Source organism: Hyaena hyaena, unplaced genomic scaffold, assembly GCF_003009895.1.
Source record: "Hyaena hyaena isolate Hyena2069 unplaced genomic scaffold, ASM300989v1 scaffold_392, whole genome shotgun sequence".
Classification (NCBI taxonomy): Eukaryota; Metazoa; Chordata; class Mammalia; order Carnivora; family Hyaenidae; genus Hyaena; species Hyaena hyaena.
In genome coordinates, this window is record NW_024081017.1 from 1,175,554 (window position 1) to 1,193,384 (window position 17,831).

The 17,831-nt window shown below is 49.4% G+C and overlaps 1 protein-coding gene across 7 annotated transcripts in view; it reads left to right on the top strand.

Moving 5' to 3' along the window:
- Positions 1-17,831, top strand: part of SMARCA4 (SWI/SNF related, matrix associated, actin dependent regulator of chromatin, subfamily a, member 4) — a 97,429-nt gene that overhangs the window by 29,465 nt on the left and 50,133 nt on the right. For all 7 annotated transcript variants that reach the window (XM_039251052.1, XM_039251050.1, XM_039251053.1 and 4 more), the window contains 7 exons: positions 882-1,008; positions 1,734-1,907; positions 3,401-3,574; positions 4,692-4,859; positions 4,984-5,034; positions 9,803-9,933; positions 10,110-10,167. In XM_039251052.1, the coding sequence (XP_039106983.1) occupies positions 882-1,008; positions 1,734-1,907; positions 3,401-3,574; positions 4,692-4,859; positions 4,984-5,034; positions 9,803-9,933; positions 10,110-10,167 (883 nt within the window). The remainder of the gene's footprint in view (positions 1-881; positions 1,009-1,733; positions 1,908-3,400; positions 3,575-4,691; positions 4,860-4,983; positions 5,035-9,802; positions 9,934-10,109; positions 10,168-17,831) is intronic.

Below are 17,831 nucleotides of genomic sequence, written 5' to 3' on the forward strand. Positions count from 1 at the left end.
TTCCATTGAGTAAGTTAGACTCATTTCTGCCCCAGGGTCTTTGCAGCGGCTCTGCTTAGTTCCTTGACTAATTAGGCCTAATGGCTGAGATCACCTGCCCGTAGCGGCCCTGTCCACCTCCCTCACTTCCAGCCCCTTCTCTGAGTACCTGGTACTCTCTGGAATTAGTGTAGATTAAACATTTTTAGCTGCGTTATGGCCTGTTGTGCTGATAAGCCCGTGAGCTCTATGAGAATAACAAGTAGCCCTGTTATTCTCGTTTAGCACTAACCTGGATCAGTCCCCGGCACACAGTAGGCGCTTAATAAATATGTGAAACACTGAGAAGGGAGATTATCTTGTTCGAACTTTATTAAAACTTTTTTTTTTAATGTTTTATTTATTTCTGAGAGACAGACAGTGTGAGCAGGGGAGGGTCAGAGAGAGGGAGACACAGAATCTGAAATGGGCTCCAGGCTCTGAGCTGGCTGTCAGCACAGAGCCCGACGTGGGGCTCGAACCCATGAACCGTGAGATCATGACCTGAGCCGAAGTCGGACGCTTAAGCGACTGAACCACCCAGGCGCCCCTTGTTCGAACTTTAGACCAAGCCTGTAGGGCCACTGTGTGCTGCCTCCCCAGGCTACTGAGTCCCAGGGCTGCCTCCATGAGCCGCTCATGCTGCCCCCTGTGGCCCGTCAAGTCCTGGTGCCTGTCCTCCTCCTCACGTGTCCTGCTGTGGCTGGCGTCCTTTTCTGTGCCATTTCCTGTCTCTACCTGGATCTACCTTCCGTGAGGGATGGGCTCTCCTAACGCTCCATCTTTAAAGAGAAGGACAGATGGGCTCCGTGAATAGACCCGACCTCTCATCGCTGCTCCTTTTTTCTGTCTTTGCACCCCAGGCTGCAGGCTCGAATCGCACACCGAATTCAGGAACTTGAAAATCTTCCCGGGTCCCTGGCCGGGGATTTGCGAACCAAAGCAACCATTGAGCTCAAGGCCCTCAGGCTGCTGAACTTCCAGAGGCAGGTGGGCGCAGGCGCAGGCGCAGGCCCGCTGCTTGGGGAAAGGGCGTTTGCTGCCACTTGCCAGGCGGTTATTAAATGCACCTTGACCGTTGAAAACAGCAGTGTCCATACATCCTCATTAGCTGGTTGTGCGTCTGTCCTCTCTGCGTCATGCACAGCAGGGGGCAGTAGCCGTTCTTCGGGTGAATAGTTGTGGGTCTTCCCTGAGCCCTTACTTACCAGTTTGAAACAGTAGACTTAAATGGGTCTTTTTGAGGGTGCTTTGATTTTGAACGACCCACAAGAAGTATTTTATGTGGGGTGACGAGGCAAAGCCGGAGACCTGAAGGTATGAGACAACCTTCCGCTGGGTGTCCTCACCTGTGCGTTTGCTGCCCACGGGCTCCCTCCAGATGGCATTTACGAAGGATATTTCTGGAAAGAGCAGCTTTTTTTTTTAATGTTTGTTTATTTTTGGGAGAGAGAGATAGAGCACGAGTTGGGGAGGAGCAGAGAAAGAGGGAGACACAGAATCCGAAACCGGCTCCAGGCTCCGAGCTGTCCGCACAGAGCCTGACGAGGGGCTCGGACTCAGAACTGCGAGGTCATGACCTGAGCCGAAGTCGGCATGCAACCAACTAAGCCACCCAGGCGCCCAAAAGAGCAGCATTCTGTGTGGCTCGGGTCGTGTAGTCAGTCACGTGTGGCCCTGACAGAGTTGTGCACGTCTTGTCTTCCCTCCTCAAGCTCCGACAGGAGGTGGTGGTGTGCATGAGGAGGGACACGGCCCTCGAGACGGCCCTCAATGCCAAGGCCTACAAGCGCAGCAAGCGCCAGTCCCTGCGCGAGGCCCGCATCACCGAGAAGCTGGAGAAGCAGCAGAAGATCGAGCAGGAGCGCAAGCGCCGCCAGAAGCACCAGGTGCGTCCCTGCCCGGCACGGCCTGTGTGCCCGGCGCTGCCGAGGCTCGTTTGGTTTGTGTCTGTGTCTGAGTGTGCCGCCTGTTTGTTTTCTGTTCCTTGTAACAGTACGCTTGGCACTGAGAGTGTGTCCGTGGACAAAGCCAAACGGCCCTGTGAGGAGGGGCCGTAATCACATATACCACGTTGGGAGGGACTAGGGCGTGAAGAGACGTAAAGCAGGGGTGGATGGAGGGTGACCGAGGGGCTGTTCACACAGTGTGGATCTGAGCGGAGACCCGAGGGAGGGCAGCCACAGGGACATGTGAGCGAGGAGCTTTGCATATTGAGGGGAAGGTGCAAAGGCCCTGGGGCTGGAACGTGCCTGTGTTCTGTGGGGAGAAGGGGAGGATGGGGGGGTGACGGGCAGAGCTTCCGGGCAGTGGGCACAACTTGGGCCTTTGCTCTGAGTGAGGGGGGAGCCATGGAGGGTCCAGAGCAGAGGAGGGCATGATCTGCCTTTGCTTTTACAAGATCAGTCAGGAAGGCCGAATCTCCCGGGGGTAGGATGTGGGATGATTCTGTTTGTTTGCTCATTTACATTTTTTTGGTAAGTTTATTTTTTTATTTTATTTTGAGAGTGAGAATGGGGGAAGGAAAGAAAGAGGGGGAGAGAATCCCAAGCAAGCTCCACGCTGCCAGCGCAGGGCCCGACGCGGGGCCTGAACCCACGAACCACAAGGTCATGACCCGAGCCAAAATCAGGAGTCGGATGCCTAACCGACCGAGCCACCCAGGCGCCCCATTTGCTCATTTACATTTTCGAAATCTCTTCTCTAGTCACTGTGTAGTGACTGTCTAGTACTGGTCACCACTGTTAGCGGGCGTTTCCGTCCCTACCTTTCCAGGTGGCTTTCTTCTGTGTGCACAGTGTAATCGGAAGTTAGGCAGCTACGTGTACACAGATATGTACACGCTTTGGTCCGTCTTTAAGTTATCGTGGAAGCACGATTTTTAACGTCTACGTTGCATTCCTTAGTGTGTCCAGCCTCCGGTAATTTATGTGACCATTTTCCTGTTCGGGCACACGTAGCCTACTTCCAACCTTTCGGTGTTTATCTTTAACACTTAGACTAGGCATTCTTGTACTTGAATTTTTTTGGCCAATATCTGCTTTTTTTCCTTAAAGTAAATTCCTGGCAGTGGGATAACCTGGTTGGAGGGTGAGAGCATTTCGAAGTGGTTAATGTTCAGTGCCAGGTGGCCCCGGCGAGGCGGCCTGCCCTGTTGGGCGTGAGGGAGGGCCCTTCCCACTGGGCACCGGCACGGAGTGAGTCCTTGCACAGGGAACGGACGGTGTCCTGGCACTTCTTTGATTACGTTCTCTTGGTTTTAAACGAGCCGCCTTTAAAGTTTTGTGTCAGCTGGGGCAGCGCCGTAGCGACTGCAGAATAGCCAGTCCTCATGTGTGTCCCCGGCGGGAGTAGCAGTCCTCTCTCGTGTGTGTCCCTGCAGGAATACCTCAACAGCATCCTGCAGCACGCCAAGGATTTCAAAGAATATCATAGATCGGTCACAGGCAAAATCCAGAAGCTCACCAAGGCGGTGGCCACGTACCACGCCAACACGGAGAGGGAACAGAAGAAGGAAAACGAGAGGATTGAGAAAGAGAGAATGCGGAGGCTCATGGTAAAGTCCTGCCTGCATGACGCGTGTCCCTTCGTGTGTGCTGTGGGTGTGACAGACGGCAGGGACCGATTACCCGGTGCTCTGCTGAGGTGGCTCACCGCTCAGATGTGGAGGCGGGACGGAGAGAAAGAAAGGGCTGCGTTTGGGGTCCGCAGGCCCGGGCCTCTCCGCTCCATCAGTGATCAGAGGACCTCGGGCTGGTTAGCTGGCAGCTGTGGTCTCTCCAGAAGGTGGAGGGGAGCCCACTCCGGGTTGAGAGAGTGACGACACGTGGTCCCCAGCCTCCATCCCGCCTTCTGTGTCTGGCTCTTCAGGGGTGACTGTCTAGTTGGGCGGGTGTCGGCAGGCAGTGTGTACACGGCCATGGGAGGAAGGAAAAGCGTGTCGTCCCCACCCGCACGGCCACCCCCCCTGGCCCTAGAGAGGCAGATGCCCAGACAGAACCAAGTAGATCGTTTTGGATGGTGTGAAGTACGCTGACGAGACTGAAGCAGGAAAGGGGGGGGCTATGGGGTGTTCTGGGAAGGGGGGCAGGACCCCCTGGGTGTAGTGCCTCCCAGGGACAGAGGGACCCAGGCTGAGAGCCCGAGGTGGCAGAAAGTCATGTGCGAGGCACAGCACGTAGCCCCTAGGATGGCGTGGTGAGGGCAGGAGGAAGGCTTCAGATTTCATTCTCAATGTGAGTGGGAGCCACAGGAGGCTATAAACTGGGGGTGACCCGATTTGGTTTATTATTAGAAAGCCAGGAGGAGGGGCTTGCTGCACGGGTCTGTGGGTCTGTGACAGTAAAATGACCCGGACCAGAGAAGTGTTGGATTTGGGGTGTGTCTGTGGACACGGGGGCTGGGACTTGCTGTTGGCCTTTTCAGATGACTTCTGGAGAGGCGTGTCTGTCCCGCAGGCCCCCTCGGGGTCTGGCCTGGGTCGAGGTTGAGGAGGTACCGAAGGGGGAGTTGATAGCTGTGTGAAGGGCGTGTACACAGCTCCGCCGCGGCAGAAGCGCAGCAGTCACCCCCTCAGTGCGGGGCGGGCTGCTGGGTCAGAGCCCCCAGCGGCCTTTGACCCCAGGTTCCCTGCCGTGGGCGCGAGCAAGCGCCCTAACCTTGCCGTCCTGCAGGCCGAAGATGAGGAGGGGTACCGCAAGCTCATCGACCAGAAGAAGGACAAGCGCTTGGCCTACCTCCTGCAGCAGACGGACGAGTACGTGGCCAACCTCACCGAGCTGGTGCGGCAGCACAAGGCTGCCCAGGTCGCCAAGGAGAAAAAGAAGAAAAAGAAAAAGAAGGTGCACTGGGACCCGGCCCCGTGCCTGCCCCCGGGGCGGGGGGGGTGCGGCTGGAGCAGCCGACTTGGCGCGGGTGCCTCTGCCTCCCCGGTCAGGGAGTGACCGTGTCTCTCTTTGCTTCCAGAAGGCAGAAAACGCAGAAGGACAGACGCCTGCCATCGGACCCGATGGCGAGGTGAGGAATCAGGGGCTTCCCGGAAATGCCTGCCCGGCCCTGGGGACTTCGATCTGTTTCCTCCTTTGTGTGTTTATTTCTGTTTAAAACTTACCAGAGCTGTGTATGATGGTGGTAAGAATCCACATCTGCCCCCGTCACGTCCCACCCCCTTCTCAGCTCCACTCCCAGCAGGCTACGTGGTAAACTCCGGGGTGTGTTTCCTTCTAGACTTGCTTTTCTTCCTCACATGCCATCCTTTTCCGGTTTTTATCCTCACGTAATTACTGGGCAGAGAGTTCCTGTCTAGGCCTCACCTGGGTTCCCCGTTTCCACACACCGCTTTTTCCTAAACCATTTGGGAGGTGCAGACAGGACGACCCTTTATCCCCTGCCTGCACCCCCCCCCCCGCCCCATTTCCTAAAAACAAGGTCTGTCTTGTCCATGGATGCAGTAATACTATGATCAGATCTGCAGCTCTTGTTAAGGTTTGGCCAGCTGTCCCTCTAGGGTCCCTTCAGCACAACTCCGCTACCAGCGTCTCATTCAGTGACAGTCCGTCTCGTCTCCTTTGATCTTGAACAGCCCCTCGCTTTTTCTTAGCCTTTCTGACCTTGACATTTCTAAAGAGAACAAGCCAAGTATTTCCTATAATTTGGGTTTGACTTGCTGTTTCCTTCTGGTTAGATTCAAGTCATATGTTCTTGGCAACAAGACGCGGAAGTGACGGTGTGTGCTTCATGCGTCACATCGAGAGCATAGCGTGGGTGTCTTCAGTCACTGGTGACATTGACCATGATCACTTGGTGTCATCTCTGCTGAAAAGTTACTGTTTCTCATTTTGTGATTATTAAGTGTCTTCTGGGGAGATACTGGAGGCTCTTTAAACATACTTTAGCCCCTCAAACTTCCACCCACTGGTTTCTGCATCCACTAATGGCCTCTGCCTGTGTCAGTGTTTGCTACGATGGTTAGGTTACATCATGGTGATTTTCTGCCCGCACTCTCCACCCTGAGTTCTTCTGCATTTTGTAGATGACTTTCTACAGGAAGGAAAACCTTCCTCTCTCCTTCTTTTCCTCTTCGGCTCTTGGAACAGAGTTTGCCAATCCCTGGTACCAACTCCTAGGATTCTCATATAGTTTAATCCTTACGGTCGTTATCTAGAAGTTCAAATTGTTCCAATATGGGCCGGAGGGAGCCCCTTGAAATTGGCTCATGCATCCTTTGAGGGCTTCCTTACTTGTACGCTAGAATGGGCCAAGTTCATCTTCTGCTTTCCCTGCCCAGCCCCTGGAAGTCAGTCATTTCTCCATGGTGCCTTGGTTCTTTTTACCAGAGAAGAATACGTAAAAACCCAAGATCTCTCTCTCTCTCTCTCTCTCTGTCTTTCTGTCTCTCTATTTATTTAACACGTAAGTAAGCAAGCTCTACGCCCAACGTGTGGCTTGAACTCACAATCCTGAGATCAAGAGTCATCTGCTCTACTAACTGAGTGAGCCAGGCGGCCACCAAGGTCTCTCTTGAGATGTGATCGTTGGTACAGGTTGTCATTGCTTCTAGGCCCTCTCAGCAAACAGATCCAGCAAATAGGTGTGTGTCTGCGTACAGATCTGCGTTGCTAGTTCTGTATATTCAAAATCTTCAGTTCACACGGATACTTCTGTGTGTGACCCTCTCTCTTTCCATATACTGTAACAGCCGGAAACCTGTCTTCCATTAGCCGTGGAATATTTCCTTATTTGTTCAATCTTAGAACATACAGGAAATAATTCAGAATTGCTAACTTATACCCTTCTGTAAAGGAAGCTTCTTGGCTAGTTTAATTTGTGTTTGGAGTTATTCGGCCTGAAATCATGTACCCCAAATATTGCATGTGAAAGTTACTTGGAGGGGGCTCCTGGGTGGCTCGGTCACTTGAGCATCAAACTCTTGATACTGGCTCAGGTCATGATCTAGGGTCATGAGATCCAGTCCCACGTTGGGCTCCACGCTGAGCTTGGAGCCTGCTTGAGTCTCTCTCTCTCTCTCTCTCTCTCTCTCTCACTCTCTCTCTCTCTCCCCCTCTCCCTCTCTCTCCCTCTCCCTCTCCCTCTCTCTCCCTCTCCCTCTCTCTCCCTCTCCCTCTCCCTCCCTCTCCCTCTCCCTCCCTCTCCCTCTCCCTCCCTCTCCCTCCCTCTCCCCCTTCCCCCCTTCTGTGCACCCCCGCTACAAAAAAAAGTTACTTGGATTAGTTTTCCCCTGTGCCCCCATTAGTGTGGTTTCCCCCATCCTTGTTGGTTTTACTTATTTTTTCATCATTATTTTGTACGTGAAACTTGACTAGCCTGCTTCTAAAAGTCAGAACTGTGCAAAGTGGCCCACTCAGGGGTTTGCTGTCCCCACGCACCCGTTTTTTCTACCACATTCCTACCCGCCTCCTGAAAGCAGCTGTTCTCACTCGGTACTCTCATTTGGGAGAAGGACGTATAAAAGGAAGAGACGTAAATAAGAAGTGTTTCCTTTCTCACCGCCCCCCTACCCCCTCCTCACTCCGCCTCCCAGAGGAAAAGTGTGAGTACCCGTTGGGGTGTTGGCTCCAGGGCCTTTTCTGTATGTGCCACCAGATGGCTTTCTTTTTCCAGCTTTGCATCGTATCTCTGACGTCCTCCCACATGAGCTCACACACGCCTCCTTGGTCTCTGTGGTGTCGCTGAAATGTAGTATTTCTTGCCGAAAATACTTGAACAGTTGGATGAAAGCGGAAGCCCCCGTGGCACCTGCTCTCTCCCGCGCCTGCGTGCTGGGCCCTGGTTGGTGTCTTCCCTGCACTTCCAGGGTCTTTATGCCTGTGTCCTTTGGGTTGTTCTCAGGCCACTTGGGGCAGCATGGACCTAGCTAGTCTCTTTCCATTTAGCAGAGTGTCTTGGGCCACCGTCCATATCTGGCCGTTAGTTCTGTTTTAATTTTATCGCGTTGACGTATCGGAGCCTCATGCAGCTTTCAGACTAGTAGTTATGTAGTTCGCTTCCCATCCGGGCTGTCTGGAAGGTCCTGCACCGCATGGTCCTGAGGCACTGCCACCTGCTCCTCCCTTTCCCTCGTTCCCTTTCTTCTGTGGCACACATTGTTGTAGGGAGCCTTCTCGCATGGCACTTGCTGACGCTCCCTCCCATGGCCTGGGTGCCTTAAACAACAGACTTCTGTTCTCACGGTTCTAGAGGCTGTAAATCCAAGATCAGAGCGCCGCAAGGTCAGCTCCTGGTGGGGGCTCTCTTCCTGGCTTATAGACGGCTGCCTTCTTGCTGTGTCCCCATGCGAGGGGAGAGAGCAGGCTTCTCTTACGGAGGCACTGTCCCATCCTTAGGGCCCCACCCTTGTGACCTCAGTGAACCTTCATTACCCCCCCAAAGGCCCCATTTCCACGTAGAGCAACACTGGAAAGTTGGGGCTTTGGCATTTGAATTGGGGGGGAGGCACCATTCAGTCCGCTGCAGATGCATGCTTTTCCCTGTAGGCCAGAGTCCTGATGAGAGTGACTAGCAATGAACTCAAATACATATTTGTTTCCTGAGACTTTATTTTAAATGCGATATGGAAATGTTGAGACTGGGCTGGCATTTTACTCTGGCAGCGAGCCTTTTGTAAGGCCAAGTGGGGCGCTCGGGAAAAGCCGTAGGGCAGGAGAGCGCAGTTCAGGGAATTCTTTGGATAATCACGGTTGCTGAGCCTCCTGTTTGCTAATGGTAGCATCGTACTGCGAATTGTGCTTGATCTCAGCCGTGGGTTCTCAGCCTTGGCACATATGAATCGCCTGGGAGCTTCTTAAAAGGGCCCAGAGCAATTGAGTCAGAATTTGGGCGTGTGGACACGTGCAGGCGTCAGCCCTGTTAGCCACTGCCAGAGAGCACTGGGGGGTGAAAGTCACTGGCTGCGGCTGATACAGGCAGTCTGCAGAGCCTCTTCGTGTGACAGGTGGTCGCTGTCCCCTTCCACGGCGGGCAGCTTTGAGAGGGAGGTTGGTTGCACAGACGCTAATCTCACCTAGGGTGTGGGCCGCGTTGACAGTGAGTCCTGCACTTTGAGGGGCGGAGGAGGTGGTATTAGTTCCTGGAAGATGCAAACACAGGTTTAAACAAGACCCTCCTCTTCCTTCTCCTGGAGGTTTTCTCCAGCAAATTCGAAGGAGCTAATGGAGGGGGAGGTGTTCTTCTGACGTTGACATCTCAAAATGAGAAATTGAGGAGTTCGTATTTGTTGGTAGGAGGAAGTTTAGTTTCGTTTTTTCCAATATTCTAGTTAGCTGTTGAATAGAGAAGGATGAGGACATTGAGGAGGTCTACATAGGGGGTATCAGTGGAAAGAATCGAGGGCCCGAAGAATCCGAATCGTGTGGTCGTTTGTGTGTAAAGTGGAGACCAATCCCTGCTTCTTCTGCTGGAGTTGGTCTGCGAGGATGCGTGTGAAACAGACCCCGGGAGGCGCCTGCGCAGAGAGCTGTCGCGTGGGGCGTGGGGGGCCTGGGGCGGGGCGCACACACACCCCATCCTCCTGTGGGTTTTAAACCTTGTGAACATTCCGCGTATCTGAAAATGGAATACCTTGAAGAAACAGCTGTTGTCAGGCCATCTTCTGCCATTACTGGATTACGAATGTGTCATTAATACGCTCTCACAAACCACAGCCACATTTGGTGCCATTCTGGGGGGCCTGGGGCCAGGAGGGCCCTTCCCACGTTGGCCCTCGTCGGCAGAGGCCTGGGGTACAGATCCCACAGAACCTCCAGTTACACGTGTGACTCTCTTTCAGCCTCTGGATGAAACCAGCCAAATGAGTGACCTCCCGGTGAAGGTCATCCATGTTGAGAGTGGGAAGATCCTCACGGGCACAGATGCCCCCAAGGCGGGGCAGCTGGAGGCCTGGCTCGAGATGAACCCGGGGTGAGTGGGGCCTTGCTTTCGGATGCAGCCAGGGGTCCCGAGCTGCCCTCGTTCCTGGGGCGCTGGCAGCTGGGGGGGTGGTTTTGCTTTCATTCAGGAACATGCCAGTTTGCTGAGGAGAGTAAATCCCGTGGGTGCTGGGGAGAGGCGTATTAAAACGTGACTGTTTTTTCTAGATACGAAGTAGCTCCAAGATCTGATAGTGAAGAAAGTGGCTCAGAAGAAGAAGAGGAGGTAAGGGTCCGTTTCCTGGCCGTCAGGGCTCTCAGTGCTCTGTTGGGGTAACTTCCACACCTTGGGCGCCCGGCACCCCTTTGCACCGTGATTGCTCCTGCTCTGCATGAGCACCGCGTGGGGCAGGAGGCAGGCCCAGGGCGGCCAGGGCCTCAGGCTTGGCTGAAATTCAGTGCTTTAGAGCTGCACTTCCAATACGATAGCCTTTAGCCCCATGTGACTCTTTCAGTCTTAAATTAACCAAATTAAATAGAATATAAAACTCCCATCCTCAGCCGTACCAGCCACCTTTCAGGTGCTCCAAATTTGAAGCTCCTTCCTCTGAAAAGATTGTTGTGAAATGGTGCTCAGTACTTCCTGCATGTTCTAGCCCATTGTAATTCCTTCTTTGGAGACACAAAATGGTTGCATTTATTGTGTAAATTCTCTCAGGCATTGAATTCTGCCGTGTTGAGGAAATATTTCCTGAGTTGCCAAAGCCCTCTCCATTCCAGAGTGCCTCCTTGGGAAGGATGACTCGGAACCTTTCCATAAGGGGGCGTCTCCGTCATCAGCATCCAGACGGTGCTCTGTCACGCCCCCTTCAGTTGCTGTAAATGTACCTTAAAAAGCTTTGCCACTTCCAAGAATTTGTTCAGAAGGGAATTTTCACAGGCATTTCTTTGATTGCTGTTACAGTGGAGCCTCTTGTTCAAGTGTTCCTAACCGTCTGGTTTCTTCTGTGAACATTTTGCATCATTTGCCATATCTGATCAGTTACAAGTGGTTTTTTACTGATTTTTAAAACACTCTTCGTATATTTTCCCCAACCTGAAATCTGTGTAGTATTCACCTCTGATCTTTTGTTTTGTCCTGCTTTTACTCTCCTTATTGCCACTTCAGCTCATCTGGGATTTATTTGGTGTAGGGCCTGGGGCGGCGCTCTCCCCCCTCCCCCCAGGAGGAGCGTTGGGATTCAGTGAGGTGTAGTGAATTTACAGACTTAGGCATTCTTCCCGCACACCGGTCTCAGAGCGTCCAGCAACCCCCCACACCTCCCTTCCTCCTGGTGAAGTTTGTTCTTACTACTTCCTCCAGCTCCAGGAAACCACTGGATCGGCTTTCTGTCTCTGTCAATTTTGCCTTTTCTGGGCATTTCACATAAATGGAGTCCAGTAACATGCAGCATTTTATATCTGGCTTCTTTTCTGAGGCTCATCCGCGTTGTTTGTTGTTTATGTATCAAGAGGTCGTTGCTGTTTATTCCTGAGCCCTGATCCATTGTATTGTGAACCCCACATTTTCCGTTCACTAACTAACGAGCATTTGTGTGGTTTCCGTTTTTTGCTATTCTGAGTAATGTTGCTGCGAACATTCCTATAGGCATCTTTGTGTGGACGTGTTTCCATTTCTCCCGGGTAGACGCCCGGGAGTGGGATTGCTGGGTCATGTGGTTAAGTTTATGTTTGCCTTTCTAAGAAACTACCAGATTGTTTTCTGAAGTGGGTACACCATTTCTCTGGTTCCAGTTTCTCCATATTCTCGTCCACACCTGGTGTTACCTGTCCTTTTGATTATATCCATCCCGGTGGGCGTATCGTAGTGTCTCACTGTGGCTTTAACTCGCATTTTCCTAGTACCTAATAATGCTCAGTGTGTTTTTTCACGTGTTTATGCAACATTCATTATCTTCTTTGGTGAACATCTCTTTACATTTTTTGCCCGTTATCAGTTACACTGTCGTCTCATCATTGAGTTGAATTCTTTATAAGAATTCTTTATAGGGGCTGCCTGGGTGGCTCAGCTGGTTAAGGGTCCAACTTCGGCTCAGGTCATGATCTCACAGTTGTGGGTTCGAGCCCCGTGTCGGGCTCTGTGCTGACAGCTAGCTCAGAGCCTGGAGCCTGTTTTGGATGCTGTGTCTCCCTCTCTCTCTCACCCTCCCCTGCTCATGCTCTCTCTCTCTCAGAAATAAATTTAAAAAAAAAAAAAGAATTCTTCATATGTTCTTGGTACATGTTCCTCATCAAATACCTAATTTACCATGTCTTCTGCTAGTCCTTAGTCAGTTTGCCTTTTTTATTTTTTTAAAGTTTATTTGTTTTGGGAGAGACAGAATGTGAGCAGGGTACTGGCAGAGAGCAGGGACAGAATCCCAAGCAGGCTATGCACTGTCAGCGTAGAGCCTAATGCAGGGCTCAAAAACTCACGAACCATGAGATCATGACCTGAGCTGAAACCAAGATCAGACGCTTCAGTGACTGAGCCGCCCAGATGCCGCAGTTTGCCTTTCCCCTCCCCACCCAGTATTGTTTCTTCCAATGCAGAATGTTTAAATTTTAATGAAACCCAGTTTATCAAATTATTTTGTTCACGCATTGTGCTTTTCGTGTTATATCTAAGTATGTTTTCTTCTAGAAGTTCTGTAATTATAGCTCTTACATTTAAGGTCCTAGTTGAGTTGATTGCCATGTGTGGTCTGAGACATAGGTTTAACTTTTTTTTGGCCTGTGGACATCCATCCTACATAGCATTATTTGATGAAAAGACCACTCACTTCTTCTTTGGTTAGTTTTAGCACTTCTGTGGGAAATCAGTTGACCATAAATTAAGGGTTTTTTCGGCCTCTCACTTCTTTTCTATTAATCTTCATGTCTATTTTTCTGATACTACCACTTTATCTTGATTATCATAACTTATGATAAGTGTTGAAATTAGCTAGTGTTATTCCTTCACTCTTGTGGCTTTTGTTGTCTATTCAATTTTTTTTTAAATTTTTAATGTTTACTTATTTTTGAGAGAGAAAGAGGGACAGTGTGAGCAGGGGAGGGGCAGAGAGAGAGGGAGACAGAATCCGAAGCAGGCTCCAGGCTCTGAGCTGTCAGCACAGAGCCTGATGAGGGGCTTGAACTCCTGAACGGTGACATCATGGCCTGAGCTGAAGTCAGATGCTTAACTGGCTGAGTCATCCAGGCGCCCCGATTTCATTGTCTATTCTAGATCCTTTTGGTTCCTATGTAAATTATAGGGTCAGCTGATCAGTTACTACAAAAATGCTTGCTGGGATTTTTTTTTTTTTTTTAAATAAGATTATCCTGGAGTTTTTAAGTTTGCTTGTTTATTTATTTAGAGAGAGACCGAGACAGCGCAAGTAGAGGAGGAACTGAGAGAGATGGAGAGAGAATCCTAAGCAGGCCCTGCCCTGCCAGCACAGAGCCTGATGCAGGGATCAGCCTTGAAGCTGTGACATCATGACCTGAGCTGAAACCAAGAGTCAGACCCCCTTTTTTTTTTTAATGTTTTATTTATTTCTTAGAGAGAGAGAGACAGCATGAGCAGGGGAGGGTCAGAGAGAGAGGGAGACACAGCATCCGAAACAGGCTCCAGGCTCTGAGCTAGCTGTCAGCACAGAGCCCCACGAAGGGCTTGAACCCACGAACCATGAGTTCATGACCTGAGCCTAAGTCGGACGCTTAACCAACTGAGCCACCCAGGCACCCCGGGGTTTTTATTTTAAAGTTTATTTGTTTTAAGAGAGACCGTGTACATGCACATGACCAGGGATGGAGCAGAGAAAGGGAGAGTGAATTCCAAGTAGACTCCTCACTGTCAGCACAGAGCCCACAGCAGTGCTTCACCCCATGAACTGTGAGGTCATGACCCTGTGAACTAGGAGGTCATGAGCTGTCAGCACAGAGTCTGATGGGTGGGGGGGGGCTTGAACTTACGAACTATGAGATCATGACCTGAATTCAGACGCTTAACAGACTGAGCCAGCCAGGCACCCCATTTTGTCTCATATTTTTTATGTTTTAAGTTGTTTGCTTTTTATTTCTTATCTATTAATTTATTATATAAATTAACTTGTAGATATTATACCAGCCTTGCATTCCTGAGATAGTCCTGCTTTGTCCTGTTGTCTATTCTTCCCTGTGTATCGCACTGTTGCTACTGTCTTGTTGAGGACTTGGGAGTCTTTATTCATGAGATACTAGTCTGTGGTTACTTGTGACATTTTTGTCTGGCTTTGATATGGTTAACATTGACTTCATAGAATGGATTGGAATTGTTCTCTCCTCCTGTATTTTCTGGAAGAGTCTGTGAAGGACTGGTATCCTTAATCTTAACATATTTGGTAGAATCACCGCTAAAGCCATCTGGACCTGGCCTTTCAGTGTGAGATTTTATTTACTAATTCAGTTAGCTGTTAAATACTTTTTTTTCCAAATTTTTCCATTTTTTGACTCGGTTTTAGAAATTGGTGTCCTTATCGTATTTCTGTGGATTTGGTAATCATTTCTTTTTCGTCACTCATTTTGGTGATTCAGTAGTTTGTTTTTCACTTTTTGGTTGTCAATCTAAGTTTCGTTTATTCATTTGAGACTTTTCTCCTGGTATACTTGTTTAAAAGTTATATATTTCCCTTTAGGCACTACTTAAATTGCAGTCCATAAGTTTTGATATATTGTTTCTGTTTTCATTCAGTTCAAAATATTTTCTAATTTCCCCTATGATTTTTTTTTTTTTTTGGACCATTAGGTCATTTAAAGTATGTTAAATTTTGAGCATTTGAGAATTTTCTGGAGTTTTTCTGTTTTTTTTTTTAATTTTTAATGTTTTTTTATTTATTTCTGAGAGAGAGAGACAGACAGCATAAGCAGGGGAGGGTCAGAGAGAGAGGGAGACACAGAATCTGAAACAGCCTCCAGGCTCTGAACTAGCTGTCAGCACAGAGCCCGACACAGGGTTCGAACCCATGAACTGTGAGATCATGACCTGAGCCGAAGTCGGACACTTAACCGACTGAGCCACCCAGGCGCCCCTGTTTTTTATTTTTATTTTTTAAACATTTATGTATTTGAGAGAGAGTATGAGCAGAGGAGGGGCAGAGAGAGAGGGCGACACAGAATCCAGAGCAGGCTCCGGGCTCTGAGCTGTCAGCACAGACAGCCCGATGCAGGGCTGGAACTCACAAACTGTGAGATCATGACCTGAGTCGAGGTCGGATCCTTAACGAACTGAGTCACCCACGGGTGCCCCAAGCAGTTTTCAGTTTTTGATTTCTAATTTAATTTTCTCATGTTACAGACGCCTGGGTGGCTCAGTCAGTTGAATGTCTGACTCTTGATTTCGGCTCAGGTCACGATCCCACGGTTGTGGGATAAACCTCACATCAGACTCTGCTTAGAATTATTTCTGTCTCCCTCTGCTCCTCCCTCCTGCTTGCTTGAATTCATGCGCCATCCTCCCAAAATAGATAACGTAAATGAATTAATAATAATCATAAAATAATTTTTCATGGTGTGAAATTACTCTGTATGATTTTTAATTCTTTCAAATTTATGGAAACTCATTTTATGGCTCAGCATCCTGTGGAGTGTTTCGTGTTCACTTGAAAAAACGCTGCAGGGGCGCCTGGCTGGCTCAGTCGGTTAAGCGTCTGACTTCAGCTCAGGTCACGATCTTACGGTTTGTGGGTTCGAGCTCCGTGTCAGGCCCTGTGCTGACAGCTCAGAGCCCAGAGCCTGCTTAGGATTCTTTTGGATTCTTACTCTTCTCTCTGCCCCTCCACTGCTCGTGCTCTGTCTCTGTCTCTCTCTCTCACAAATAAATAAACATTAAAAAAAGAAAAAGGCTTCTGCATTTTGTTGGGTGTAGTGCTCTCTACATGAGAGTTGAGTTGGTGGACAGTGTTCAGGCCACATATATCCTTGCTGACTTCCGTTTAGTTCTGTTGTTGAGGATGAAGTAGGAAAATCTATATTTTTGTTGAATTTTTCTCCTTTAAATTTTGTCAGATTCCCTTTATGTATTTTCATGTTCTGTTGATAAATAAGCTTACTTGTTATATCTTCCTGATGTAGTTGATATTTTATCATTGCCGACTGTCCTTGTCCCTAGTGATGTTTGTTTTGAAGTCTCTTTTGTCCAATGTTAGTATAGTCCCTCCAGCTTTCTTATGGTTACTGTTTGCGTGGTCTATAGTTTTCCATTCTTTTTAAAAAATGTTTTTAATGTTTTTATTTATTTCTGAGAGAGACAGCATGAGCAGGGGAGGATCAGAGAGAGACGGAGATACAGAATCTGAAGCAGGCCCCAGGCTCTGAGCTGTCAGCACAGAGGCGGATGCAGGGCTCCAACCCACCAACTGCAAGATCATACCTGAGCCAGAGTCGGATGCTTAACCGACTGAGCCACCCAGGCGTCCTTCATTTTCATTTTTAATCCTGGCTTTCTAGGAATAGGCCATGTTCCTTTGTAACTTAGTAGTTACCCAGTGATTAGGCAGTGATTGTGCTCAGACCTTTTGAGCCAATGATAGGGCTTCTGTCTCCAGCGGATGGGTAGAATGTAGAAAGGAACATCCAGGTCCGGCCATTTTCAAGTCCGCCCTTGGCTTTTACTTTCTGTGGGGCCCCTTTTGCATTTTCTGTGCACGTGGTCATGGGCTCAGCCTGTAATTTGCTTTCCCAGTCAAAGCAGAAAAGCTGACAACCCCATTTTATTTCAGCTGTGCCAGTGGCTCGTGTGGCCAGTGCCCACTGCTGCGAAATGACCGAGTCCCCATCAGACTCAGCTGCCAGTGCTCATGGCCTGGCCTCCCTGGCAGAACCTTCGAGGTGGAGCCAGGGGACGGGAGCGATGGAAGCGGACCCACGTGAGAACGCTACCATCTCCCACTCTTCTTACCCAGTGTTCAGCGAGTTTTCAGGCATTAATGCTTCTCAGGCCCCCAGAGCTCCAACATGGTTGCTTTTGCCAGTTTTCTTCAGCTTTGAAGCTGTTTTTCCAGGAGCAAATTTGTGGACTCCCTCACTCAAACTTAGCCGGAAGTTCTACCCCTATTTTAATTCCAGACATAGTAATGTCAGCTAGGAAACACCTGCACAAAGCAAGATTATTTTTTTATTTTACCTAAAATGTTTGTGCAATTACCACCTGTTTTTCCAGGTGATTTATAAAGTTATTTTGCGTGTTCTAAGGGACAGCCCACGGGATTTTGATTGGAATTAATTAGTAGATTCATCACGGATACCTTTTCGGTTTATTGCAGTCCCATTATACATAAAGACGGTGATCTACTGGCACCATGTCTGATTTGCCCGGGAATGCAAGACTGGTTTAACACGGGGAAGTGCATTCGTGTGTGTGCTTTGTCGCCGTGTCACACAAAATCCCTTTCCCATGTGCTCTGGAAAGCCTGAAAAATCCTGGTGATGATGAAGAACTGATTTATTATTTTACCTAATCTACAAGTTTATAGAAAACCTCTTGGTAAACTAAGACGCCTGTTACCACCAGTGTTACTTGACCTAGCGCAGACGTTTTAGCCATGTCGATAAAGCCTGAAGTAAATCAGGAGCAATAATGTCGAAAATTTGCCGTAGAGTGTTGAATACTTCGAAAAATTCAAGAGAAGCAAGTCGGAAATGGCTTTGAGTACCAGATCGGGCAGGGCATAAGCTTGGTAGTATGCAGCTTGCAATGGGGAGGCACAGAACATGAGGAATCTACTATACAAGTAACAAGAATCCTGCGTCCCTTGAGGTGGCCTTAAAAAGAAGTGTCTATACTCTGCTAAGAAAACTAAAAATTGTGGCAGTGAGGAGGAGAGGCAAAGACGAGGCATGACGCATCCTGGGATAGTAAGAGGGTGTGAAAACAGCGCTGGCTTCCAAAAGCGT